Genomic DNA, 27,864 nt, shown 5'->3' with positions numbered 1-27,864 from the left:
CGGGCCGCCTTGCTGACAGCGGCGGGCTAGCTCCCGCCCCGGGGCCACACCAGGGTGCCAAAGCCCTGCCTTCCCACCTGCTCCCCGCCCCGCCGATGTTAGGGCGCCCTGGGAGACGCCCAGAGGGGACGGGGCAGAGCTGGAGACAGGCGCAGGAGCCGGCGCCTACCGAGCTCGCGAAGCCTCTCGGGTGCTCGGACCTTCACCACCGCCTAGTCGCCGAGTCACTCCTAAATCCACGCGGCTCAGACCCGCAGTCGCGCGTGTTGCCCTTCCGGCCTCTCCGTGGGCTCCGCCCCGCCCCGCCCCGCCCGCGGGCTGCGGGCCCTTTAAAAGCGCGCTCGACCGGAGCCGCCCCTTCTGTTGGCCAGGCTCAGGAGCTGCCGCCGCCTGCGGGCCTTGGCCATGGCTTCCCCGGCCATCGGGCAGCGTCCCTACCCGCTGCTCCTAGACCCCGAGCCGCCGCGGTATCTGCAGAATCTGGGTGGCACCGAGCCGCCACCTCCCGCCCGGCCGCGCCGCTGCATCCCCACGGCCCTGATCCCCGCGGCCAGGGAGTCAGAGGTTCGCGGTGGCAGGAGGAGTGGCCGGAGGGACCCCGAGCCCACACCCCGGGACTGCCGACACGCTCGCCCTGTCCGGCCCGGTCTGCAGCCTAGACTGCGGCTGCGACCTGGGTCGCACCGACCCCGCGACGTGAGGAGCATCTTCGAGCAGCCACAGGATCCCCGCGTCTTGGCCGAGAGAGGCGAGGGGCACCGTTTCGTGGAACTGGCGCTGCGGGGCGGCCCGGGCTGGTGTGACCTGTGCGGACGAGAGGTGCTGCGGCAGGCGCTGCGCTGCGCTAGTGAGTGAGGGCGGGGAAGGTGCGCGAGGTGAAGGGCTGTGAGCCCGGGAGAGGAGGCCATTGCCTTTTGTGGCCAGTCCGAACTTTAGGCAGGTTACCTTTGGGAACAGCTGCTGTCCAGTGCCTGGCATCCTTTAATGGCTGCCCACTGACCAGAGGTAGTTGTATGTGTACAGTTACGTATCTTCAGACGGGTATGAGCCTTCTCCCCCGTGCGCGCAAGCAAGCTTGTTTGCAGGTTGGGACTGATGGCTCTCCACAAGGTCATTGTGTCTTACGCACACCCTCTTCTTCCTTTAGTTGTGAGTTTTAAAAATTAGGTAGTGATATTGATAACGAAGTGAGTGTTTGACCCTTACTTATTAGGGTTAATGGGGAGATGATTCGGTGGTCACCTCAGGTTCTCTCAGGCTCTTCCTCCTAGGGAGCTGTTGGCATGGGAAGCCTGGTTAGGCTTTGAATGGAAACAGGCTGTGAGGCTGAAAGATGCCAAGGTCACCTGCACCTGAGGCCTCCTCAGCCCTCCACATCTGACTCAATGCTCTATACTCTGCTCCAGTGTGTGACTGTGCCTCGTGGCCTCCTCTTCCTCCTCCTGTCCCCCTGCACCCACCTTCCAGCCCTAAAATCACTAAGCTCCCCGCCAGTTCCTTCCTTCCACAAGGCATCCCCACTGGCCTGCTGACTTCTCCCAATCTTACTGTAACATTGGGCACAAGTATAGAGAGTTTCTGAGCAAGTCTGCACTCTTTTTAGGGCTTATCATTACCTCTCGCCAATGGTGAGTCTGTGTATCCCTGTAATAAGTCTCCTCCCCACCAACCCAGGGATCTGCTGTTGCCAGAGGATACTCATACCCATGTGTTTACGTAGCTCCTTTGAACATGTGAAGCACACAGTGCAATGACAGCTTCCCGCAATCATCTGTGGACATGGATTACAGTCACATCTTTTGGTAAAGGGCCGTCCTCTGTTGCCTCCTTTAGACTGCAACACTGGACAGCAGCAGCTAGCACTACTACCCTCACTGTAGCCCATAGCAACTCCCTCTCAGCGGCTCCAGAATATGTGAAAGGAAAAAATGGGAGCTGTTCTTCCCACCATGAGCATTCCCCATACAGGTGCCTGTTGAGGAGAGGGCTGGGCATGTAGAGTCCTGTGCACGGACTACTGTCCCTTCTAAATGTTGCTGACCTGCAGACGAATCCAGTGCAACTTACCTCTGGGCCCGCTGCTAGCTTTATCTCCCTCCGTGTTCCTGAGTGCTTTGCAGTACCCACTAGCCCTGGACACAGAGGACGAGGCAGTGGATTCACTGTTATGGATCTACTAAGGCTCAAATTCCAGAAGCTGCACTGTCTGAGAATATGCTTGTTGCAATTCCCGCTTGTTTAGACTTTGAGGGACTGTCAGCTTTACACTGAGTTTGTGATATTCTTCTGGTTAGCAATGATGCTGTGTTGGCAGGATTCTATGGGTATCTGTGCAGTACTCCGTGGCAAAATGAGCATCCTCATACCACATTAGAGTTGTTTATTTTCCTTGCTCCGTCCCTAAATAGTTTCCAGCACTTGGGAAATAGTGTCCTCCCTGCCATTTCCTTCCACAAGGCATCCCCACTGGCCTGTGACTTGCTGAGGTCCTTTCACTTTCTTGGGTTCCTGTGGCCCCGGAGTAGTCAATTTCCTACCAGCCAGAGATGCCTGAACACCAAAGAGGCAGCAGAACTGAAGCCAGGAAAGCCACAGAAAGGAATCTCTGTTTGTTTTTTTTAATATTTAACTAGCCGTGAGTGTTCGGCTGACCAGGAGAAAGTTGAGACAGTTTTGGTGTGCGGGACAGACTCACCAGACATCTGGTGCTAAGCTGAGGTCTGGCTCTCTGAGAGGGTTTATTTTTTTATTTTCATTTTTGAAAAGTATGGGTCAGAAAAGGAAGTTTTGAAAGGTAATCCTGGAGCTGGGAAGAGGGGGGCAACTCAGTTGGCAAAGCAAGCATGAGGACCTGAACCTTAGAACCCACATTTAAAATAAATAAATAAAAGCAGGCATGGTAGCACATGCCTGTAACCTCAGTGCTGGACGGTGAGTGGAGACCGGCAGAGTCCTGTCTGGCCCTCACTGGTCAACCTGAGCTACTTGTACACATAGACACAGGCACACACGCACACCTCAAACTAGAACCAAAGTTCCGGCTTTGAATCCGAAATGTTACTTAGTCTCTGTGTGACCCCATGAATCTCTGTGTTGCCCTCACTTGTCTTTAAAAAGTGGGGATAATGATCTTATCTACAGCATCGTGTTAATGTGGGGATTCAGTGTATTAATCATATATGTGCACGTTGATTAGAAAAGTGCCTGGCAGGGTACACAATGAACGTCCAATTAGATATAAGTGTGACCATTGTCTCCTCCCATTTAAGAGCGTTAATGGCTACCTGGGGCTCACTCTGCCGCATAGTATAAGCATGGGGTACGGTTTTCAAGCTTTGTTTGGTGGTGGAGTTGAAAGCAGGAAGTGGATAGTATATCTTGGGAGTTTAGGTATGTGAAGTGTCCGCTAGACATGGCATCCCTGCCTTAGCGCCTCAGGTGGAAGCCAGCTGGGATGAAACCCACAGTCCCGTGTCCGAGACTCCTCTGCACCTGGCTTAGAGAGAGAAGCCTTTCCGAGCAGCACTTGCGACCGGCAGAGCACCATGCTGGTTTCCTTAAGCAGTGGCTGGAAACAGATGCATGTTGACACCACTGAGACTCAAAGGCCAGTGGGGCTGTGAATGACATCTGTCTGTTTAGGAGGCTGACACTGGGTGGGAGCTGGGTGGACAAATGGGCTTTCAATAAGGGACGTTTTAGAGAACTGCCTTGCCTCGCTTACGCTTGGTCGTACTTCGAAGGTCTGTAGCAGTGCTAGTTAACCCTGTTAAGTTCAGAGCCAGTGCTCAGGACTAAGTCTGAGCGCTGGCAAGACGGTGCAGTTGATAAAGTGCTTGCCGAGCAGGTATAAGATTCATGAAAAAGCCTAGCCCTATATAGTGCTCACCTCTAAGCCAATACCAGAGAAACAACTTGATGGTCAGCCAGTCTAGCTATATTGATCAAACTCCAGGATCAATGAGAGACGCTGTCTCAAAAATAAAATGATGAACAATCTGAGAAGACAATCTATGCTGACCTCTGGCTTCCAGACACACAACACCTGTGTGACACATGCACACACACAAATCGAATGTGTTAGATAGGGAAGGAAAGCCAGTGGGCTTGATGCAAATGCTTGCAGAGATGAGAGCTCTCAGAACCACCATGCTTTCTTTTGGGGTGGGGTGGGGTGGGGTGGGGTGGGGTGGGGTGGGGGTGGTAGGCACTAACTCCAACCTTCCCAGAGATAGCAGTCAGCAGCAAACAACCTGGGAATTCCTCCAGCTGCCTCTTGCCCTCTCTTGTGCGGAAGGCACATAAAGATGGCCGCCTGCCATGTGTCTCCTTTGAGTGGGTGTGTGAACGATCCTGGGCCAGGAAATGGTCTGGTAGTCGGAGAAACCAAGTCAAGTTCTCAACAAGGGGGGGGGGGAGATTTCAGGTATCTGTTGAAAACTGTTGATGTGTGGGTACCCCAGGTTGGCTCCAAGAAAGAGCCCCTCTGAAGGGGTAGTTATCCAGAGCCATGAGTATAATAAAGAAAAGTAATTGGAATGATTGGTCTAAAAAGGGGGCCTCCCTGGGGCTCAGACCCCTCACCTCCCCCACCTGTGATAGACTTTGATTACATCGTGAGAATCATGTACTCGCTGCCGAATGCCTAGGGAGGGGCTCCTGACTTTGCTTCTTGAGAGCTGCTCAGTGTCTCAGAGTTGCTTGTCTGCTCTCCTCTACTTCCTGTTGCTGTATTAATGGCTGGGTTTAACTGGTTTAGATCCTCTGTGAGATTGGAGCCACCCAGGTGGCAGCTCACCTATTCTATTAGGGGCTCTTTGCAAGTCTGCTAGGACCCTGATTTTGGCTACTCCCCCATCCCCACCCTACTGTGGCAGACAAAAGTCTTCATAGAAAGCATCCTGGCCTCTGCCCTTTGATGTGCTGCCGCAGTCCAGGGTTTACTCTGGGCACTTGGGAGCTGTTTGCCCAGGGCCCCCAGCACTGCTGGAGATTAGGTTTTCCTTACTTTGGAGCTGTATTATGTTTGGGAAGCTGGGGAAATTAGGCTCTGACATTGAGGTTTTGTTGTTAAAGATGACAAACACCCAGTTTTCTCCTCTCCTGGATCTAATTGAAGTTTGCTTAGGAAAGGCCTTTTGGGGGACGGTGTTAAAACACAGGGAAACGGCAGCGGTGGGACCCTGACTCTCCAGTCCATACCCCTAGTTTTCCTTTCTTTCCTTCATTTTCTCAAAAGATGAAAGCAGGGGATTAAATGTGAGCCGATCCCCACCCCCCATTCATCAGAGCATGGAACGCCATGATTGTAGAATATGGGGGCTTGAATCCCAGGTATAGTCAAAAATGATTAATGTCGCTTGTCTACGGCCTAATTAGACTTGGTAATGAATGTGTGTGTTCGTCTGCTGGAGCTGAGAGTCATTAGGTGGCAGGGAATTGATGAGGTCGGGGCGGGCTGGGATCTTTCCCTTTTTCCAATCCCGCTCTTGAAGCAGCCGGTGGCAAGCTTGGCAGGTAAGCCCCCTGAGTGGCGAGCGAACGTGACAAGGAAATCAGCCTCTGCCAGCAGGGAGGACTCTGCCGGACTGGCAGAGCGAATTCCAGCCAGGGAGAATACACTGGTGAATGAGGCTTGGGCCAGGCCAGCCGAGGTCTGGGGAACTACCCAGGACATTTCACGTGCCAGCAATGCCTCTGCTCTGAAGAAACCCATCTCCATACTTGCTGCCACACTCATCCTCAAAGTAGCCAGCCTCACAAGGCTGGAATGTGGGAGGCTTCTGCCAAGCACTCACCTGCCTGGGGCTTTCTTGGCCAGCTTGCTAGCAGGAACCTTTCAGATAGAGTTAATGCTGCCAGACCTGTCAGACTTTGAGGCATCTAGGCCTCCAACACGTCTCCCCACTGTGGGCCCAGTGCTCAGCCCCTTTATCATAGGCAGCTGCCAGACATGGCAAGGTGGCGTGTGTCACATCCCTGCCCTCCCAGGGATCTTGCTGGCTCTCACTGCTCAGTTACCCATAGAGGGCGGCTGCTTGCCGCTCTTGCCCTGCCTGGGGTGTTATTAAGACTGGTGATAGATCAGTAAACATCCCTAACTCTTCCTGTTCGCATTCCAGAGATGGTAAGATTTTTTGGAGGGTAAGTAGTTGTGGGTGCGCAGGGCATGTAAACGCCCTGGCCCTGCCCATTATGTCCCTTGCCCTGGCTTTAGTCAGTGCCCGGCGCCTGCTCCCAGTTGATGGATCCTGGTTTGTCCTCCTGCCGCAGGCCACCTCTGCCCTCCCAGATGGATGGTCTTAACTCTGCTGTCTGGAGCCACCCAGCACTTCTCTCTCACAGGGCTCAGTTCCAGCTCTCCCCTACTGGGTCAGGAAGTGCTGGCGGCAGCTGACTCTGCAAAGGCCAGCCCTGACTGGGGAGATGGCTTTGTATTTAGTCATATTCGGTTTTTTTCCAGGCATTCTGGCACGCTCCTCTCCCCCATGTTCTGAGTAGGAGCTCTCGGGGTTGAGAGGGAAGCAGAGCCAGACTTGGGACTTTGGGGAAAGAAGGAAGAGGCTAAGGAGATGATGTCAGGTTCCTCACTGGCTGTTCTCCCTGGGGACACTGGGTCAGTGAAATAAAGAATGTGCTGGGAATAGTCTCGTGCACCCTGCCGCAGGGTCAAGGGTATCCTATCTCAGACCCATGCCAGTAATATGTGGGTCTTCCCTGAAACACACACACATACACACTATGCTGAGGAGACATGGGCAGAGCCTGGTGGACCTCAAGACCTCTCCACTGTGTGTTCATTAGCAGAAGCGGCCAACATGTCTGTGCTGGGCCTGTTCTAGCCTGCTTGTGGTTCCTGGCATAGAGGAAGTTCATAAGATGCATCCACTGGGAAATCTGAAGTTGTGTCTCTTTGCACTGTAGTTGGGGAAGAAGGAAGTGCACTGAGGTGCCTCTTAGAGCCATGGCTTGCAGCTGAGGGTCTGGGTGGCCATGGAGGTCTAAGTATCACATGTTTTCTTTAGGGTGTTCCTTCCTAGAGCCATTGCCTTGACTGCTGTTGAGGACATCAGGAGGAAAACCACAAGGTGGCATTGCAAAAAGGGCTTGTCAGGGGTGGTGTCCAAGATTTAGGCTGCTCATTTGCATGTGTCACTGGGCAGGTGGGTGGTGGCTAAGTATGACCCTCACCTGTGACCACAGAGGCTGGGTCATATTTACTTTTTGGCAGATGAGTAAATACCTGAGCAACTTCTGCCACCCTCGACTCCCTGCTTCTTGAATAGACACATTTCCAGGTCTAGAGCGGCCATTGGCTGAAGAAAAATGACAGCTTGGACCTGGAAAGATAATTCAGTATGTTAAGTACTTGCTCTGCAAGCATGGTGATCGGGGCTTGACCCCTAGCACCCACATAAAAAGCTGGGCATAGGGCTGGTGAGATGGCTCAGTGGGTAAGAGCACCCGACTGCTCTTCCAAAGGTCCAGAGTTCAAATCCCAGCAACCACATGGTGGCTCACAACCATCCGTAACGAGATCTGGCGCCCTCTTCTGGAGTGTCTGAAGACAGCTACAGTGTACTTACATATAATAAATAAATAAATCTTTAAAAAAAAAAAAAAGCTGGGCATAGAGGTATACATTTGGTTTGTGTGTGTGTGTGTGTGTGTGTGTGTGTGTGTGTGGGTGTGTGCAGCACACACCTATAAACCATGAACCGTGAAAGAACAGGAGAGCTTAGATTCCCCTCAGGGCTGACTGCTGCATGCTGGCCCTGGGAAAATGTCATCGCTGAGTTTGCTGAGCCGTGATGAAAGCTGTTCTGCTTGTGAACCTGTGAACATGGAAGGAAATACTCACCTGTCTTTGAGAGAGTGGCCATGAAGTGCAGGGACCAAGAGGACTGGAATCACATCCAGCTGTGTCTCAGATGTTCTCATGGTCAGCCTGTGTCGGGCCCTGTGAGGTGGGCAGGACTGACTTAACCGTGGCTGTCTTACCAAGGGGACATCACTGTCAGGGAAGTGGAGTGGCTTCTATTGGACCACCAGAATCTAACACAGTATTGTGCCTTCTGAACCCACATCATTGGCCACATAGTTGGCTATGTTTTCTTATTCATGTCCCTCTTTCTATCAATGAATGTGGAACTGTTCAAAACACTGTTACTAGAAATAGCTTGAAGCATAAAAAAACCCCATGTCTTAGTCAGGGTTTCTATTCCTGCACAAACATCATGACCAAGAAGCAAGTTGGGGAGGAAAGGGTTTATTCAGCTTACATTTCCATATTGCTGTTCATCACCAAAGGAAGTCAGGACTGGAACTCAAGCAGATCAGAAAGCAGAAGCTGATGCAGAGGCCATGGAGGGATATTACTTACTGGCTTGCTTCCTCTGGCTTGCTCAGCTTGCTTTCTTATAGTACCCAGGACTACCAACCCAGAGATGGCACCACCCAAAATGGGCTGGGCCCTCTACCCTTGATCAGTAATTGAGAAAATGCCTTACAGCTGGATCTCATGGAGGCATTTCCTCAATGGAGGCTCCTTTCTCTGTGATAACTCCAGCTTGTGTCAAGTTGACACACAAAACCAGCCAGTACACCCCAGCAACAACTGAAACCAAAGCAAAGAGGAAGGTGAACCGTGTGCACACTGCAGCTTCTGTCAGTGCCTGGTACTTGAGAGCTGGATGTACACAGCCTGTCTTCCCATTTAGTCTCTAAGTCTTTATCATGTGCAAATCATGTGGTTTTTAAATCTAGAGCAGAAGAAATTAGTGTCTTTCCACTCCCAGCACACCTGTGGTGATAGGCATGTGCATGCGTGGCTGTGGAGACACATAGGCATGTGATGTGCATGGGGTAGGTATGTATACACATAGGCATGTGATGTGCATGGAGTAGATATGTGCACACATAGGCATGTGATATGCATGGGATAGGTATAGATACACATAAGCATGTGATGTGCATGGGGTAGGTATGTACACACATAGGCATGTGCTTGGCGTGTGTGTGGACACACATAGGCATATACATAGGGTGAGTATTTACATACATAGGCATGTGCATGGGGTGGGTATGAACACACAGGCATGTGCATGGCATGGGTATGGACGCACAAGTACATCTTTTGTGTGCTGAAGCTGTCAGAGTTCATGACAGACCAGCCAATAACTAAAGTGAAGTTAGGCAAACAGGATCCTGGGGAAGACAGCTGAGGAAGAGAAGGCCCGGATAAGGCTGGAAAGTTCACTAGGGCTGCTCTGCAGACCTCTGGCTTGAACCCCAGACAGCGGGTCTGGAGCTGAGTTTCCCCCATTCACTTGGATGTGTTTTCCATCCGAGTTCAGAAGAGGCTGGAGGTTTGGTGGTTTCTGTTGTAATAATCATGTCCATTCTGTAACAGTGGAAAGTATTAGAAACTCAGAGAGCCTCCATGCCGCCTTGTTTAACCACAGATTCCTGCTGTAACCTGAGCTCTCGGAGCACTCTCTCTAAACGTCTGCCTCTGCCTATGATGTGTGTTCCTAAAGCAATCTATTTTTATAGAAGTAGGTGTTTCAGAGGAGGCTGTATCCTACCCAAAACTGTAAGATGGTGAATCTTGTTGCTTCCAGTTCTGTTGAGCCTTAGCTATATCATCCTTTTGGCTTGGAAAGAGATCCTCAGCCCAAGCTTGGACATTAGAGGCAGCAAGAGGTCATTGTAGACACTCCCCTGCTATAGATGGTAGACCTCCCAGACCAGCTGTAGAACATCTGTCTCATTTCCAAAGGATCAGGGAAGGAGATTCTAGAGTAGCGCACCAGTGGGCCCTGAATTTCATCCCAAACACTGAAAACAGCAAAAGAAAAGCCCAAACCAAACCAAAACTCTACTGAGAACCAAGAAGTGAAGCCCATCCTAGAACCAAATGCAGGGGCGTTCCCTTCTCTGTATATTAGAACTCTCCCAGCGTCTGATGCTCTTCTTTCCAGGGGGCAGTGGTCAGGTGTGGGCCTCATCTGTGCTGGCCTGGGCCAGAATTCCCAGACCCTGTGGGCAGAGGGCCTCAGCCACCTCTTGCTTCATGGTCCTAAGTGTTATCTCAAGACCTGGACTCACAACCTCTTTCTGGTACAGAGACTGATTGACAAGCTGACAGGCCACAAAAACAGACTAGAGACAGCCCAGCCTTTCCAAGGACTATATGGGAGAAAGAATCAGCATTCAGGTCTGAGGAGAGATGGCCATGCAGTGGTGAAGTGTCCACGTCTTAGTATACACCATCCAAATACTGGCAAAACTCACTAATGACCCCCAAGATTGTTTTTAAAACACAGTTTTCCAAATATTGTGGAAGAGCCCCTCTCTCTGAAGCTGTATAGAATGACTTTCCCCCAACATATCGAATTTATCTTGCCCCTTCCATACACCACATACCTATGTACAACAGCACTTGATAGGACCCCAGGGCAGCTACAGAAGGGCAGCCACAAGTTGTCACCTTGATCTCTGCTGGATTTAAGGATGTGTGACTGAGCGAGCAGACATCCCATGTTGTTGAGAAAAACATATTGTCCTCAAAATACATAAAATTGTTGAATTTTATGCATTCTTTCTCAAACCGTACAAAATAACAATAGACAGAATGCAGCAGGCTTCAGAAGGGGACAGCACAGCTGTCTAGAGCATAATAGACCAAAACACAACCTGACCTTAACCCATGAGAGACATAAAAAACAAGGTTTGTTTTTAAATGAACAAACCCGAAATCTGTGAAGAAATTCTTGGAGTTATTAAAGACTGATTTCAGTGCCCCTGAATGTTAGTCAGATATTCTACCACTGAGCCAGAGGGTCTTGCTTAATTACCCAGGCTGGCCTTGAACTTAAATCCTCCTGCCCCAGTCTCCTGAGTAGCTGGGATTACAGGCATGTAATGCTGTGTTTCTATATTAAAGAAGGATTTGAAACTATGTGCTGCCAATCTCTACTGAGTATGGAGGATCTCTGTAGGACACGTGATCTGGACAGAACCTCCTCGCTGGATTTCTGTGAGGAAGGGAGGGGATGGACAGCTTCATTGGGATTCAGAATCAAGGCTTTCTTCTTCGAGAAGGTCGGAGGATATGTCGTTTGGCTCAGGGCGTTCTGTTTGACTTTGGAGGAGATGGGGGGCACAAACAGGTGGAGCCAGTGCTTGGTAGTTACTTGGGACTCTGGGACTCCCATAGAGGGTATCTGGAGTCCAGTGCCCTGGCCAAGCACAAGAAGATCAGGATGATTCTACCCATGCTCAACCTTCTGACGTTCACGTCCTCTGACTAAAGGACAAGTCCTCATCTCTTCCTGGCTCTGGCCGGTGAGGCTGGGCAGCCTGAGGGTGGATCTTTTGCATAAGGTTCCTGCCACCCTGGTGCCAGCTCTCTGACTCGGTCTGGGCAGCAGGGTCTTCAGAAACTCTCTCATGGTGCTGGTTACTTTTGGATCAGAGCGGGGATATCCTGTGAGCCGCCTTTTAGGCCAAGGAGATATTTCCGTCCTTCAGTGGGAGACCATTGTCTGCTCCTTAGCTCCCCCAAGTGCTGTACCCCTCAGGGTCACATTTTTCTCCTGGTCTCTCCCCTCTTCCCAGGTATCTGGTCTAAGATAAATGCCCTGACCTCCTCAAAGCCACACAGTCCCCCTCCCCCTCTGCTGAGTGAATTGAATTCAGCAATATGAATTCGCTTTGGCTTGTCCCTCAGGAGCCTGATATTCGACTGGTAAACCATTACCAGCCCATGACCCCCAAAGCAATCCATTAAATGAGCTCCGAGGCTGGGCACGTGGTATGAGGTAACAGATGACTTTGGTCGGTGGTCGGAACTTTGAAGACATTGATTTCTCAGACTCACAGGCATGCGTGAGGAGCGAGGCCTGGGCAGTCTCTCCTGCAGTGTGTTTGGTGGGGGCACTTTTATCTTATCAAGCTAAAAGCCCAGGAATAGAAAGTTTTCCATTGGAGGAGGTGGCAGGGACAGGATCTCAGCTGAGGAGGAGGCGACATCCGTGAGGTCTCAGGTGCCTATTCTGGTCACAGGAAGCCTAGAGCCCTCCACGGGGCCAGTGACTCCCTCTCTTGGCGCCAGACCTAAAGAAGAGCTATTGATCCGCAGACAACTTAGAATGAGAGAGGGCCCAGATGAGGAGGTGGTGGCCGCCTGCTTCGGCACAGTCACTGTGTGTCTCCAGCGGTTCTTCCAAAGGCTCCCGAGGAGCCGTGAGCTGTCAGAAAAGCTCAGGACCCCACAGAGGCTCTGCAGCAAGGCCCTGGCTCATGGTAGGTCCCAGCCCCTCTGTCTGTGAGATGCTCTGGACTAGAGTAGAATGGGTATTTGGGCTTCCGGGCCTCTGTCTGGTAGCTTTTCTCATGGAAAAGGGATGTGGGGTCTTTTAGGCAGCCTGGCAATTAATAGTGAGCTAGGAACCATTTCTTGGTTCCCCCCCTTTCCCCCAACTCTGCAGAGAGCAAGGTGTGGGTGCTGTCACCTTGGCTGATTGAAGCTAGGCAGGCATGGCGGATGGGCACACTCGTCCTGGTTTGAAGACCCTGTTTAGGCTGTGGGTTTTAGAAGGGCTATCTATGGCTTAGGATAGTAACACTGGACCAGGCTTCCTGATCCAGTAGAACCTGGTGCCTTGGAGGGACCATTCTGCCTGTCTCTTAGCTTACACGGCAAGCATTGTGAAGCAGAGTGAGCAAGGACCCCAGTGAGTAGCAATGGATGCTGGGCAAAGCTTTCCTACCAGTGTTGCTAGTGAAAGTGTGAATGGTGTGCAGGGCTGGATGCTGCTGGGTGGAGCTGTCTGGAAGAGACCTACCCTCAGGCAGTGACTGGCCACTGCTTGCTTTCCTTTCCTGAACACTACTAATTACGATGAGAATAGTCCTTAGCTGGGGTAGAGAGACAGAGGAGGGGTTTATGAAAGATGAGCAGGAGAGACAATAGCAATCGATTACCTATTCTCACTGCTGCTTCATTCATCCTCCCCGATTTCCTGGGTCCAGCAAAGGCTCTGTTAGTGGCAGCATAGGGCCAAGGATGGATGGATCTGAGACACTACTTTCCAGCAAAGGACCTTTCCGCTGGGTCGAGTTTTCTCTTACACTCTTGTGGTACTGTCTGCAGAAAACTGGAGACATTCCTATTTATTTTTAGTATCTTTCACTTGCTCCAGATCCCCATATGGAGGGACTGACAGAGGAATTAGTCTTTTGAAGTGAGGCCATACAGAGTAGTGAGGCCCTGTCAAGGGTCACTGCCTGGCAGCCAGGGCTGGAACCCTTTGCCACTGGATTCTGCTCATTGCACTGACGTATGACCATTTCCTTTGGAAGCCTTTGGGGGTGCGTTGCCTTTCATTGGCCACCCACCCGCTTCTGTTTCTCAATACATACAGAAGTGAGTGGAAATCCAGGTACTCACAGCGTATCTTAGAATTGGAACTAAGATAAATGCTATATCTGGACCAAAAATTTGGAATCAATTTTTTTTTTAAGTATTGTGGTGTAGTGACGATGTTTGAATTTTGGTTTCTTTAAAAAAAAAACACACACACACGGAAATGTTATAAAACATGCTTTCATTTTAATCCCAGGTCTGGGGATCTAGGGCTGCTTTGGACTATCTGAGGCGAGGCAGCTGAGTGCGATTTGCCTCATGTTCTAGCAGAGGCATGGTTTTGCCAGCTGCAAGTAGTTTCTGAGATTGTGTGATGTTTGAAATTCTGGGAACTTTTCAGAAGGTGCATAAATGCTAGAGCCCATAGGTGAGGTTGGCAGTCGGTGGTTGTTCGGGGCATTGATTGCCATTTATTAGTAGTAGTGGTGTTCAAAGATTGAATCAAAGGAAAGGAATTAGACTTAGGGAATTTAGAGATATTCTCTCTCTCTCTCTCTCCCCCCATCCTCCTTTCTCTTCTATCTAGTGATAGGGCATGAAACAGCCAAGACAAAGGGCAGGAAAAAGAAGAACCCGCAAAGTAGCAAAGACCAGCTACAATATGGTCTTGACCATGATAAATAACTTTTCTGGTTAAGGTTTTACCTTTTGGAAAATGGAAAATTCATCCTCATCAACAGCCAAATACATATTCTGCTAAGAATAAAAATGGTTCCTAGGTTTCTTGAGTTCAATGATCATTCTCTCTTTTCTTACACACACACACACACACACACACACACACACACACAGAGTTCCTTGTTCCTCTGCTATTCAGCTCAGGAAATTATCGACTGAACAAAAATCATTCAGGCCTATCAGGGCAGCATGAAGTTCAAGGCCATTGCTACACCTCATTACAATGCGCTGGCTTCACTTTGTCAGTGTTTCAACGTGGCTGTTGCCAGAGGAGGGGAGAAGGACGGGTGGCTAGAGAGCTGGGAGCCATGGAGTTCTGTCTCTGCCTTCCTCGAAGGACTCCATGCGCAGCTGGGCTGTGCATTAAATAAAACAGATATAGATACATGTGGACTTGCACACAGCGGTAAGACAGCTTCCTGGCTGCCAGGTCTTTGGTGAGCAGAATGACTTCCCTGAGCCTTGCTTTTTCCAAGTGAGGCTTCTCCTTAGGCGCTCCTGTCATTCACGTTCTCAGGCAGACACTGTGGACAAGCTCCAACAGGGCTGCCTGCTCTTGCTTTGCACACAGGCCAGAGTGGACATCTGGCTCGTATGCTAAGGCATAGTGTTTGAAGGTTGCCTGGGCAGAAATGGAAGCGGGACGCAAAACTCTTAAAGCATCTTTTCTAGAAAAATTCCTGTCAGTGAATTAACCACATCAGACAATCAACAGGCAGAGCTAGGTGGGACCATGTTGCACCATCCGGAGCTAAGCAAGTGTGTCAGCAGGTAACAAATCTATCCTGTGAACAGACTGGACTGTGGGTGTGGGGGAGGGGCTGGGGGAGCTCAGGGATGAGAGAGTAGCTGACCTAGTCTCTACAGAACCCTCTGTGGTCCTGGCTACAAGGACCTAGCTGCAAGGGAGCCTTGTCTCCCGCAGAGAGGCTGGCCACAGATGTTATCTATTTACTTTTCTTTTCACTGAAGAAGTGTGCCATACCCTCTGGCAAGCTGCGCTTTGGGTGTCTCTAAGTGACATAAAAGCAGACATGGAAAAACCAGTTGGATATAGTGGCTTGGTTTGTCCCATGAAGGACTGGCCCTGCCTGCACCTGGCCGTGAGTAACTCTCTGGCTCTCGGGCCAGGCATACCTGTACAAGCAGGTCTCTATTATACTCAAACCTGCACATTTGGACCGGTTTCTTTTGGTGTCCTGCAGTCTGCATGTAGCAGACAAGATTCTGGCTTGGCTGAGGTCAGTGGGTCATTGACCCACTCCAGGTTACCAGGGTGCTAGGCTACCCTCTGCTCCCTCTCTGAGTTGGTGTCTGTTTTAGATACTAAGTAACCTGGCTTCACTTTGTCAGTGTTTCAACTTGGCTGTTGCCAGAGGAGGGGAGAAGGACCGGTGGCTAGAGAGCTGGGAGCCGTGGAGTTCTGTCTCTGCCTTCCTCGAAGGACTCCATGCGCAGCTGGGCTGTGCATTAAATAAAACAGATATAGATATGCTTCCTGGCTGCCAGGTCTCGCACCGTGCCCCTCACTCCTGAGCCCAGGTCCTCTTTCAGCTCTCCAGGGAACCCCTCTGTCTTCTTGGGGTCCCCAGGGATGTTGGTGGGGGTCCAGAGCTGGGGATCCTCTGCTGTTTTGTCTTACTTATATGTGGAGTACAGCCATACTTGCTACATCAGGGGAGGCTGAGGGAACATGTAGCACAGTGGTTCTCAACCTTGCTAATGCTACCACCCTTTAATACAGTTCTTCATGTTCTGGTGACCCCAACCATAAAATTATTTCGTTGCTACTTCATACTTACAGTTTTACACTGCTATTAATTGTAATGTAAATATCTGATAGCTTTAGAGACCACATACTGGCTGTTTCTTGCTCAGATCTTTAAACTTGTCTCCTGTAGTTCAAAAATATTTTCTCTGGTAACTGGAGCTCTCCTTTCAGTGTGACCATCCAAGCAGGGTGTGTCTGTATTGAACTCTTTCTTTTGTTCTCTCCCTATGAAGCCTTTTCATACACTTACTTCTTCCTGTTACACAGAATCAGGGACATGTGTCCTGATGGGTGCACACGGGCACTGCTTTGTCCAAAAATTGTCCTGTATCATTGCACTTTCCTCTGCATGACCACGCCCTAAGCACAACCTGGGCCTTCCGGTGCGGTGTCCTGATGGCCGCTTTCCACCTTCATAAGCTCGTGGAGACTAAGATCCATCTCCCTTCCTCACCCTGACACACATACCCCGCCATGAAGATTGACTCTTTCCTCCCAGAACCTACTGCTTCCTACCGTACAGCAGCGTCTACACACCCCTTACCTGCCTCCACTCTATCACCACGACTAACCCCACTGTCAGCAACGTGTATGTCATGAGGCCATAGTGCCCCAGCATAAAGAAGCCATTAAATAGGGGCATGTCTCTTTAAGGTTACATGCTGTGCCCTTAGGAAGCATTGCATGGGAAAAATATAAATACACTCCCTACAGATAGTCAAGGGATTACGTAAAATTGAGAATAGTTTAGCAACTGTAAGAGGACTGACTCCATTATGAACTGACTTGCCTGCTCTACTCTACTCTGTGACATGAGCCCAGGCGCTCTACCCCTGAGCTAAAGCTGGAGCTAATTTTAGACAACTTATGAGCATTGTGGTTAAATCTGTGTCAGTGGTATGAATGTTGGAAGCATCCAAAAAATACAGAAAAAAAAAAAAATCCGGGATGAGAAGGATAGTCCTAGCACTCATGTGTCAGTTAGTGCTATCTGCAATAGAAGCCAGAGTCCCTGCAAATTATTCTGCTAAATTTACTTATAATTGAGTGCACAAGCACACACACACACACACAAACACGACAGGGGGCATGCTTTGGGTAGAATACTCTCAGATAGCAAAGGAGCGTAGATAGTACTGGAATGTGCACAAGGTGACCTGTGCTCCTTCTACCCCCGAGTCACTGACACATGGCAGATGCTGCTGAGTCCCTCCTGCTTTTTGCATCTCCTGTCTGAACTTGTTGTGGACTGAGCTTTCTCCATTTTTTAGCCTATCCCAACAGCCCTCATCTCCAGCCTGGCCTCATGCTATGTCTGCCCTCTGTTGGTGGTATCAGTCTGGGATCGCGCAGTTGCATTGGTGATAGATGAATGTGCAGGCTGAGAGGCACACCTACACACACCCACTCACGCCCACACCCACATGGGGCAAGACTGTGCCTCTGCAGGCCTGCCTGGAAGCCAGCTTCTGCCAGGTCAATTGTCTGTATCTGGGACAAAGGTACAGGAGACATATGCAGTGTGCCTGGGGAGTGACAAGAAGCCCATCATGAGGAGCTAGTTACTGAGATGTCAAAGGGAGAGGCCAGTGTCCCGAGGAATATTGATAATCTGTTTCTTGAGACGATCTGCCACATAGCCCGGGGCTGCCTCCACCCTCCTGCCAAGTGTTGGGATTATAGGTTTACACCACCACAGCTGGTCCAGAGTCTGTTTTAATATCTGCTGAGCAACAACCCGAGCAAAGAGGTCCTTTAAGAAAGAGTAGACATGTCAACTTCATCCAGTCTTGCCCTAGCAAAAGGGGGTCATTGGCAGTTAATGATGGTCATAGTCTTGGAGTAAGCTTTGGATCACTTCCTTAGGCCTCAGTTCTCACAGGCTCCCCAACACCACCCTACTTCCCCAGGACTTTGTCTTCTGAAGCTTGGACCTGTAAGACCTGCTTTCATGAAGTCCACCTTCACTCTGTTTTACATAGCAACCGAACAGCAGAGTCAGACTCAGGCTTGCTCAGGTACGGCCTCTCTCTTTCAGAGATAGGACAGCTCTTCAGTTTCCTGTCTGTGAGAGAGCCAGCAACTTGACCTCAGTTCTAGGTCTCTGTTTTACTACTGTATCAATCTTTACTGTTGGTTCCCTGACATGCATTCTGACCCCCTTACTCTGTGTGTGTGTCTGTCTGTCTGCCTCTGTCTTATGTCTCTTCTATGTTTGGTGTATGTAGTGGGCTTGTCGGAGTGGTCTGCCTTTCTTCTGAAACAAGGAGGTACAGTTCATGGAAGACTATGCCCTCAAGCTCCTTCCTGGAAAGGCTGAGACGCAGGTGTCCCAAACTGGCTGTCTGACCCTGGGAGTAGGAAGTTTCCATCCTCCTGTTGCTGGACTCATTAGGAGTTTAGCCAGGAGTGTGAAAACTGTATAGTTGATTTGGGCTGTGGTTGCACACCTCCAGACCTGGTCTCTGCAGCACGTCTACCATCCTACTCATGTGAAACCTACTTGCCCAAAAGATCTTGTCTTCCAGCCATCTGCCTCACTCCTTTGGACCAGCCACAGGCAGAAGTAGCTATTAGTGTACCACCAATGAATTGGAGAATTAGTGTAGCCCTGATGAAGGGGAGAGTTAGTGTACCACAGATGAAGGGGAGAGTTAGTGTACCACAGATGAAGGGGAGAGTTAGTGTACCACAGATGAAGGGGAGAATTAGTGTAGCCCTGATGAAGGGGAGAATTAGTGTAGCCCTGATGAAGGGGAGAGTTAGTGTACCACAGATGAAGGGGAGAGTTAGTGTACCACAGATGAAGGGGAGAGTTAGTGTACCACAGATGAAGGGGAGAGTTAGTGTAGCCCCTGATGAAGGGGAGAGTTAGTGTAGCCCCTGATGAAGGGGAGAGTTAGTGTACCACAGATGAAGGGGAGTTATTGAACTGTTATGACTGCCTTAATTCAGCAGAAGAGGGCCTGAAAATCAAGAAAATCTTGGCTAGAGCAGGCATGGTAACTAACACATGTCTGTAATCTCAAACAGTGAGGAGGCTGAAGCAGGATTATGTATGTGAGTTCGGGGCCAGCACAGACGGCCTACTGAGATATATAAAAGCTGCTGGCTGGTGCTGTTACATGCTGAATCAACAAAAATCAGGTGTCTGACCTCCCACAGAGCTGAAAACTCCTGCTGCTGTTTATTGAGCAACTATAAAGTAACTGGTGCCCCTGAGTGCTTTATCTAAACATTCTCTAACTTTTCAGAAAAATTTCCCAACAAGAAAGCTATTATTCCAATATTTTAGACAAATTGAGGCTGAATGAGTTCTAAATTTAACTAGGAGAAACTGTTCAGACATCTCATACCCAAGTAGGGGCAGGCTTCAAATTCAAAACTGACCCATGTGACTCCAAGGATAACTTGAATTATATCCCCTCTCCAGCACCAGGCTGAGTATCGTAAGGACCTCCAGCTGATCCCCAGCTGATGAGTAGAGGTACTGGTACCATCCTATACGTCAGCTGGTGCTGGGAGTGCCCTGTCCATCCTGACGTCACCAGGAGGAGGGTGCAGTGGGCTACTTCCTGCTGGAGCAGAAGAAAAAGCACTTGTAACTCCAGCCCTTTAACCCCAGCCTCCCTAACCCCGTTCAGGAGGGACTCCACCTTGGCCTCCAGGAGGAGGGGCACCGGGATTTAGTGGGGGGTGCTGCTGAAGTGTACGTTATTGCATGACCAAACAGGACTGCTGCACAGCAGTCACACATGACGGATCGCCATGCTCCAGCTGCTGCCTGCTGGCGGTGAGGCTGCCAGCTCATAACCTTGCCTCTTCCATTCGCTGTCGCTCCAGCTCTCAAGTGGAGGTTGATTAAAGGAGTCGGAAACTAAGGTCTGCACAGAAACCTACACATGGATGCTTCTCACAGCTTTACTTAGAATTATTAAAGCTTGGAAGCAACCAAGACATTCTCCAAGCAGGTGAACAATGAGCGTGGTACATCCAGACAGTGGAACATTTGTCAGACAGTTAAAAGAGATGAAGCGATCACAGCCATAAAACAGAGGAGACTTAAATGCATCTCACTCGGTGAGAAAGCCAATCTGAGAGGGTTACATAGTGTATTATGCCAGGTTTTTGTTGTTGTTGTTTCTTTCTTTAAAGATTTGTTTATTTATTTATTTAATGTACATGAGCACACCATTGCTCTCTTCAGACACACCAGAGGGCATCAGATCCCATTACAGATGGTTGTGAGCCACCATGTGGTTGCTGGGAGTTGAACTCAGGACCTCTAGAAGAGCAATCGGTGCTCTTAACCGCTGAGCCATCTCTCCAGCCCATATTATGCCATTTTCGATAGTCTGATAAAGACAAGACTGTTAAAAATTAGGGGGGGGTATTACAGAGATGGCTCAGAGGTTAAGAACACTGACTCTTCTTCCTGAGGTCCTGAGTTCAATTCCCAGCAACCACAAAGTGGCTCACAACCATCTGTAATGGGATCTGATGCCCTCTTCTGGTGTCTGAAGACAGCTACAGTGTACTCACATACATGAAATAAAAGGTAGGGGGTGGGCAAAGAGAACACAGAATTTTAGGGCAGAAAAAACATTTTGCCATAACCCATGAGCACACATCCAGATTCACAGAGTGCACAGCACTGTGTAAACCCGATGCAAACTGTGGCCTCTGGGCAGTTGTGAGTGTGGGTTCATGAGCTGTAACAAATGCACCTCGCGGTGGGCTGTTTATAACAAGGAGGCCATGCACATGCAGGGGAGGGTTATAAAGAAAACGTGTTTCCCTGTTAACTTAACCACAAACCTACAGCTTCTCCAAGATACCCTACTTTAAAAAATACAAGTAGCCGGGCGTGGTGGTGCACGCCTTTAATCCCAGCACTAGGGAGGCAGAGGCAGGCAGATTTCTGAGTTCGAGGCCAGCCTGGTCTACAAAGTGAGTTTCAGGACAGCCAGGGCTATACAGAGAAACCCTGTCTCAAAACAAAACAAAACAAAACAAAACAAAAAATACAAGTAGAAAGATACATTATGTCCCAGCGTGGACTATGTAAGGTCCTACAGGAGCACTCTCTAGCAGCAAACAGTGGTTGGTACCCAGTCATCATCACGGACTTTTCTCTTTTTCACAGTGTTCTAGTCCAGGTTGCTCCTTGTTGGGGTCTTTGCAAACACTACAGCCAGCAGAATAATGCTCTGCACGAGACAAGAAGGAAATCTTCTCACGCAGTTCAACATGACTTAGTAGCTGCTATTTCCGACTTCCAGAGTCTGACCCTGGGAAGTTTACTTTAGGCATATTTAAGTACAGCACAGTTTGAAAAACAATGCAACCCCATATACACAAGAAGGCAAAATTGCATGGAAACTCGTCTCAAAGGACACAGCCCTTCTTCCATGAAGATAGATTCTATGGACAAGCTGCATGTATTATCTTAAAGGCCTAGGGGAGGATCTGCTGTGGTCTTGGTCATACAGATAGCATAGAGGTCATCTAGACTATTAGATAGCCCCAGTCCTGGTTGCCTGAGCTTGGGGTTGTCTGGCCCTACAGACAGTGCGAATCACCAGGCTATTAGCCATCTCCATTCACAACCTTCTGGGTAGAAAAACCAGCTAATACATCTTTTCCCTTGAAAAGAGAACCCGTGTGTTCAACATCCCTGTTTCCCTAGTGCTATCTGTGGGTTCAAGGACCTTTGTGCTCCCAACAACTACTGCTGTGATGAAACACCAGGAGCAAAAGCAAGCTGGGGGGTAGAGGGTTTATTTGACTTACACTTCCACATTGTAGTCCATCACTGAAGGAAATCAGGACAGGAACTCAAACTGAAAAGGAACCTGGAGGCAGGATCTGATGCAGAGGACATGGAGGGATGCTGCTTACTGGCTTGCTCCCCATGGCTTGCTCAGCCTCCTTTCTTATTGAACCCAGGACCACAAGCCCAGGGATGGTACCACCCATGAGTTGGGCCCTCCCCTATCTATCTCTAATCAAGAAAAATGCCCTGCAGGCTTACCTACAGTCTGATCTTACAGAGGCATTTTTCTCAATTGAGGCTCCCTCCTCCCTGATGACCCTAGCTTGTGTCAAGTTGACCAAAACTAGCCAGCACACATGGTATATTTCCCATCATATATCCACTGCAAAACCACAAACAACTTAGACAACTATAGAGAGAGGATACATGCCTGAAATCCCACCCCTTAGGCCTTCCTTGCAGACACTTCTCTGTGAATGGCATTATAGAAGTATGTATGTATTTTATACAATTACGCTCATGAGACACAACCATTTCCTCTTTCATGTTGACCAGAGTTGAGCTGCATCACATATGATAGCCACGTTCCAGTTCATGGAGAAATAGGTCATGACAGTTGTGAGTCAGCTGCAGATGGATGTTTCTGACGATTTGTCGTGATAAAGAGCTGTGGGCCGAACATCTTAGTAAGATCTATTTAGGTAGTAGACACACCCTTAGGAGAAATCTCTGCAGGAGCCGGTGCCTCACATACCAATAGAATGTTTCCTCACGTCTCCACACCTGTTTATGAGACCTTTCCTAAGGAGATGTGACAGTCCACTTACCCTAGAAAGGAACCCGCCAAAGACAAATTTGATGAGCCAGTGAGTTTTTATTGGGGTCACTAGTAAGAATATGGGTGAGGGGTTACCTTAGCAGCAGCAGGATGACTCAAAGGCACTCAAAGGCAGCTGCTTTTCTGAGTAGCCTACCTGACAGGTGACAAGCCTCCCTGACGCAGGTGACAAGTTACGTAAGCTGCGTCCTTAAGCTCTGTGCTCAGCTTACAAGCAGCCGGTAGGTCCGGGAATCTCTTCTCTGCCACAGAGGGCATCCGTCTCCTTCCCTGGCCAGCTTTCTGTATCTGCAACCCTGGGGAGGGGTCCTGCTAAACCCAGCAAGTTTCAGCTTTCCCAGACAAGCGTCCCTGAGTCTCATGGGCACCCCAACCTCTTCCCTCCTAGAAGGAATGTTTCAGTTCAGAGGAAACTCGCCTGTGATCATGACTATGAGCAATAGCTTTCTTGTCTAAAATTAGAGCAGGATTTTAGAAAATTGAGTGTTGGGGGGAGCCGGGGAGCAATTTGAAAAGAAGGGAAAGCCCAGGGCAGCAGAGGTCCCTCTTCAGGAAGGTTACCTCATTGGCTTTAGGGGACACCTGATGTCGTCTTCTGAGTAGACTGGGGCTAGGGGAACATTAGGGGCCCTGAGGAGGCGTCAGGACCTGTTGCTTCAGGCCTCGGTAGAGATCTGGAGGTTGGCAACACTGAAGGGATGTGTACAGACAGGCTTTCGGATGCTTGATGCTGAGGCAGACGGCCACTCTGGACTCAGATTTTAGACTGCTAGTAAGAATAGCTAGCATTTATCAAGCTTCAGTGTATACCATGGTGCAACAGTCCCGTGTGGTCTCACTGAATTCAGTCACACTGTGAGGTAGGGACTACCACCACCTCCAATTAAAATGAGGATCCTGAGGCATGTAGGAGTTGGCACAGTAGCCTGGGATCTTAGCCTCATGGCACTCTGAGCTCTCCCTTTCAGCTAAAAGCAAGGTGCTTCCTTCCTCTGCTGGCACTACCAATTTATCTAAGACTCTTTTGAGGCATCTTGGTGAGTCAGCTTTACCAATGCCAGGCTGGAGATTTGCAAGTGCAGCCCTGGAGACCTACAGGGGGCTGCTGTAGCCACAAAGAGCATATTCCCATCTGCTACAGAGCTGGAGGGGCATGGTGGGACAAGTAAAGAGAGCTAGAGGGCAAGTCAGGGGCAGGCTGCAGTGATGGAGCCTGCCTGGCTAGGTGGCACAGAGTAGCGTATGGTCTCCCTGCATGGTCTTAGAAGGTCACAGCTGGTTCAGCCTGGGGGCTCTGGCATGAGGAAACCCAGCTAAGTGAGAAAAGGATTGTCTGAACAGCCAGGACAGCCACCCTGGCTTGTTCTGAGAACAGGGGCAACCCTTGCACCACTTAAGATCTTGTGTAAATCAGATTTCCCGGGGCCCACTGTCCCTTTAGATTACCCAGTAGTACCCAATACATTATTTTGAAACTAAAAGTACCCAGTAGTACCCGATACATCATTTTGAAACTAAAAGCTTCCCCTGTGTCTGGTGGAGTGTTGGTAAGGCTGTATTGCCTGTCCACAGCTTGGGAGGATAAGAAAGAAGTTCACACAGCAGGGGAGAGGAAAGAGGAATAGGGGAGGGAATATTAGCTTGGGCTCCCAGGTTCCGGACTAACTCTGGACAGGAGAGCTCCATTTAATCCTCAAGATGGCCCCATGAACTACTGTGATTCTCAGTCTATAGTTGAGATTAACTCTCAGAGACGTTCAGCAGCTCAGACTCTGTCACAAAGCCGGTTGATGAAAGTCTAGAGGCCACAAAGTAGCATCTGGCTCCATTACACCACAGTATAGTCCAGGTAGGGCTGGCCCTGAAGCATAGGGTAGGACGTAGGGGACAGCGTGGTTGATTTCTTAGAAGGCCTAGGTTACCCAAAGGTTGGTAGTGGCTTCAGAAGTCAGAGGCTGTCTGCTTCCCCTTGATGGTCCACACAGGAAAGAGAAGGAGGATCGTTGTTGACTGGAGTGACCTCGAGGAGCCAATGGGCGCTGTGTAACTGGGTCCTATGTCCTTGGGGGCCTGGGCAGGAGGAGCTGAGAGCTAAAGAGGAATCACTATATTACCTCCGTATCTCGTGTCCCGCTCCTTTGTGGAAGGGATTCTTTTCAATGCAACACATCTGGTTCAGAAAAATGAGCCACTTGGGTTTTGCCATTATACAGCAGAGTCTGTGTGTGAGCTTTGTGTGTGCAAACACTTTGCTTATTGTGCATTTGTGAACCGGGGTGGAGCACAGACTTTGGCAGCTCTGGGGATTAAGAGGACATTGGCAGCATCTGCATTTGGAGAAAACTGTTTCCGAACATATGGTTCCTGCTGCTGGCTTTCCCTCCTCTAAGTTCAATGAGTAGATGCAATGTTGTTGCTACACACAGTTTCTCATGGTGTCTGAGCCTAATTCTGTTGTTTGAGATGGTAACCTGTGGGTCAAAGCCAAGAGCCAGGCCACTGGCTGTTCTTGGGGTCAGTAGGTGGCCCCAGTTTCAGTCCACCCATCCATAGCCCCTGGCCTTCCAGCCCGCTGCTGATCTCTGAAGCTGGTGTCCATGGGAACCTCCATCTGTTTGGGCTTAAGTATTGTGTTTTCCTGGGATGGCCTGGGATCTCTCAGGGTTGATCTATACTTTCTGTCAAAAGACCTAACTCTCAGGACCTGGTATGAGGCCCCATGTGGAAACAGGGCCATTGTGGATATAATACATCAAGATGAGGTCCCCCTGGAGTAGGGTGGGCCACTGGTTCAGTCTGACCAGGATTCTTTTGAAGAAGACAGACCCATGAGGAGAAGGTCCTGAGATGATGCTGGAAGACTTTGGAGGTGTATAGCAACAAGCCACCAAATCTGTTACTGTCTGTGAGTCCTCAGAACCTTGGAAAAGGCAAGAAAGATGCCCATTCATAGGGAGTGAGACCCTGTAAACAACTTGAGGAGCCAAGTTCCTGCCGTAGGCAATGGTGAGCATGTGGAGATAAGAGAAAACCTGTAGGTTGGTAGGTGCTCATCAGCGATAGGGGGGAAGGGGGTCTGCACACAAGGGGGTTTAATTCAGCTTTAAGGATGAACAAAACAATACCATTTATGAGAAAATGGATAGAACTGAAAATCATGCTGAGTGATAGATACTTCAGATGCAGACAACTGTCTCTCATGGGTAGAGTCTAGATCACGTAGAAAGGGAGGTGGAGTGGGGTAGTGGGGGGAAGAAAGTAGGATACTCCAGAGGGAGCAAGAAGACAGAACATGGTGTGCAAGCATGAGAGTGCTACAATAAAACCCATTGCTTTGTACAGCCAATATACATTCATTAAATGGCCAGAGCCTGCTCCCTAAACTTGTGCTGCCTCTTGGTGACACCATGTTTGTCCTAGCTATTCAGTGATGGCAGGCCTGGGTCCCCTCTGTTCCCTCTAATCAGGGTACCAGAGCTGGCTGCAGTCACCCCTTTCTTTCCATGCCCTGAAGGCTCCTTCATCCTAAGCCTTAGTTCCAGCTGTGCCTGAAACAGCCTGACGTTCAGCTATTGTTTTAAGTTAGCTGTATTTTTCTGCGTGTCTTAACTGTTCCCTGGTTCCTAAGAGTCCTGTCTTTGTTTGTTTGTTTGTTTGTTTGTTTTTCCAGTAAATAGCCGCCTTTGTTTTCTCTGCACCTCAGTGATCTTACACAGTATCTGGAGAGAGTAGCCCTTACACCAAATACCAGATGGTTTGTGGGGATGCTGAACTGGGTGACCATTTAGCTTCCAGAAGTGACCAGGAACCAAAGCCTAAAATGGCAGAGAAAGACAACCAGGTGCAGTCCTCCATGCCCAGGACTGGAGCCACGGAAGCCATAGTAACCCTTCAGTGTCTTGACCTCAGTCTTTAACTATACCAGCTCCCACATCCCCTGGACCAACGCAGGTGACTGTTCTCATTCCATGGTGACAACATCATCTTCCATGCCTCTGGGTGCTGCACTCTGAAACTCATGCCTGATTTCAGGGGACAGCTGTGGGTAGGGCTGCATTTGGAGCTGTTCTAGGAGGGCCTCCTGCTCTGTGGCCAGGTCTGCCTTGTCAAGCTGTGCTAGAGTCAGTAGGCACTGGTGCCAGAGCACAGGCAGCTGGTGCTTCTCTGTCCGGAAGGCCAGAAAATGAAAGACCAGAGCGTCGAGCACCCAGTAGGCCTTATCTAGCGGCAGGCGCAGGAAGATGCTGTTTGCACCGATATATCCCATCTCAGCAATCTTCAGCATGGCCACACTGAAGTGCAGCACGGGGATGGAGCACTTGGTGATGCTGCTGACCACGATGATGGCTTCACAGAGGGTGCAGGTGCCAGACTCTCACAGCCAAATTAGGATCCCTTTGAACCAGGTTCCAGGCTTGAACAGAGCCTTCTTGAGTGCCATGTAGAGGTGAAAGTTGAGTCGTTTGTATTCAGCAATGTCACCTCGCACTCCGGGAAGCAGAATGAGGTTGTAGAAGCACTGAGCCATGCCGTCCTTCAGGTTAGAGGCAAAACTCCTGGTGGCAGCTGCAGTCCAGGCCTCAGGCTCAGTGACATAGAGGATCGGCTCCCAGGTGGACAGTTCAGGGATGATCTTAAAAGCCTTGGGCAGTTTCCCACTGCGGTACTTACATAACAGCTCCCGGACTCCTCTGTACACTTCCAGGACCCGGGAATCCAGCTGAGGCCTAGGGAAACCTGGTACCTCTGACATGACAGTCTCCACCTCTGTCTCCTTCTCAGCTTCTCCATGATGATGTCAGCCAGGGTATGCCTGACGGGAGGGCTCTTGTTCATGAACATTTCAATGGCACGTTCATCTTCGGGTTCCATAACCACTTCTGCCTGGTGGTCCACCCTGGTCATTTTGGCTGCCTTCTCCAGGGTAGGCCATTCCTTACCCTCCTCATCCAATCCATCCTGTAGCACTCCAGCCCCATCCGCGTGGTGCGCTCTTGCAGTTTTGCTGGTCTATCTCCAGTCCCATGTTCAGTCTTGAGCTCCTCCTGCTTGCTGCAAAATCCTTTTGCACAACAGGAATCCCAAATACTTTTCCTCCTCTTTGACCCCAAGTCCCCGCTGTTTTTCTCGAGTTCCCAGCCAGAATCTGCTTGGATAGAGGTGCATGCCTCTCCTGATTTCTAGCCCCACAAGTCACCTTGAATTTAGGCATCGAAAAACTTGCCCACAAGGTCTATATGTGTGAAGCCAGCTAAAGGCAGAGATTGTGCTCTGTTTGTTTTCAAGACAGTGTTTCTCTGTGCAGTCCTGGGTATCCTGGAACTTCCTCTGTAGACCAGGCTAGCCTCGAACAGAGATCCACCTGTCTC

At 49.8% G+C, this 27,864-nt stretch overlaps 1 protein-coding gene and 1 pseudogene across 1 annotated transcript in view; one reads left to right on the top strand and one right to left on the bottom strand.

Moving 5' to 3' along the window:
- Positions 1-373: 373 nt before the first annotated feature.
- The window catches only part of Rassf5 (Ras association domain family member 5), a 67,141-nt gene continuing 39,650 nt past the window's right edge, over positions 374-27,864 (top strand). Inside the window, exon 1 of the mRNA XM_021160848.2 lies at positions 374-847. Within this exon, the coding sequence (XP_021016507.1) occupies positions 406-847 (442 nt within the window). The 5' untranslated portion in view covers positions 374-405. The remainder of the gene's footprint in view (positions 848-27,864) is intronic.
- LOC110293066 (bystin pseudogene) lies at positions 26,457-27,744 on the bottom strand (annotated as a pseudogene).

This window comes from Mus caroli, unplaced genomic scaffold (assembly GCF_978045245.1).
Source record: "Mus caroli unplaced genomic scaffold, Mus_caroli_1 scaffold_1, whole genome shotgun sequence".
Classification (NCBI taxonomy): Eukaryota; Metazoa; Chordata; class Mammalia; order Rodentia; family Muridae; genus Mus; species Mus caroli.
This window is presented reverse-complemented; position numbering and strand designations above follow the sequence as displayed.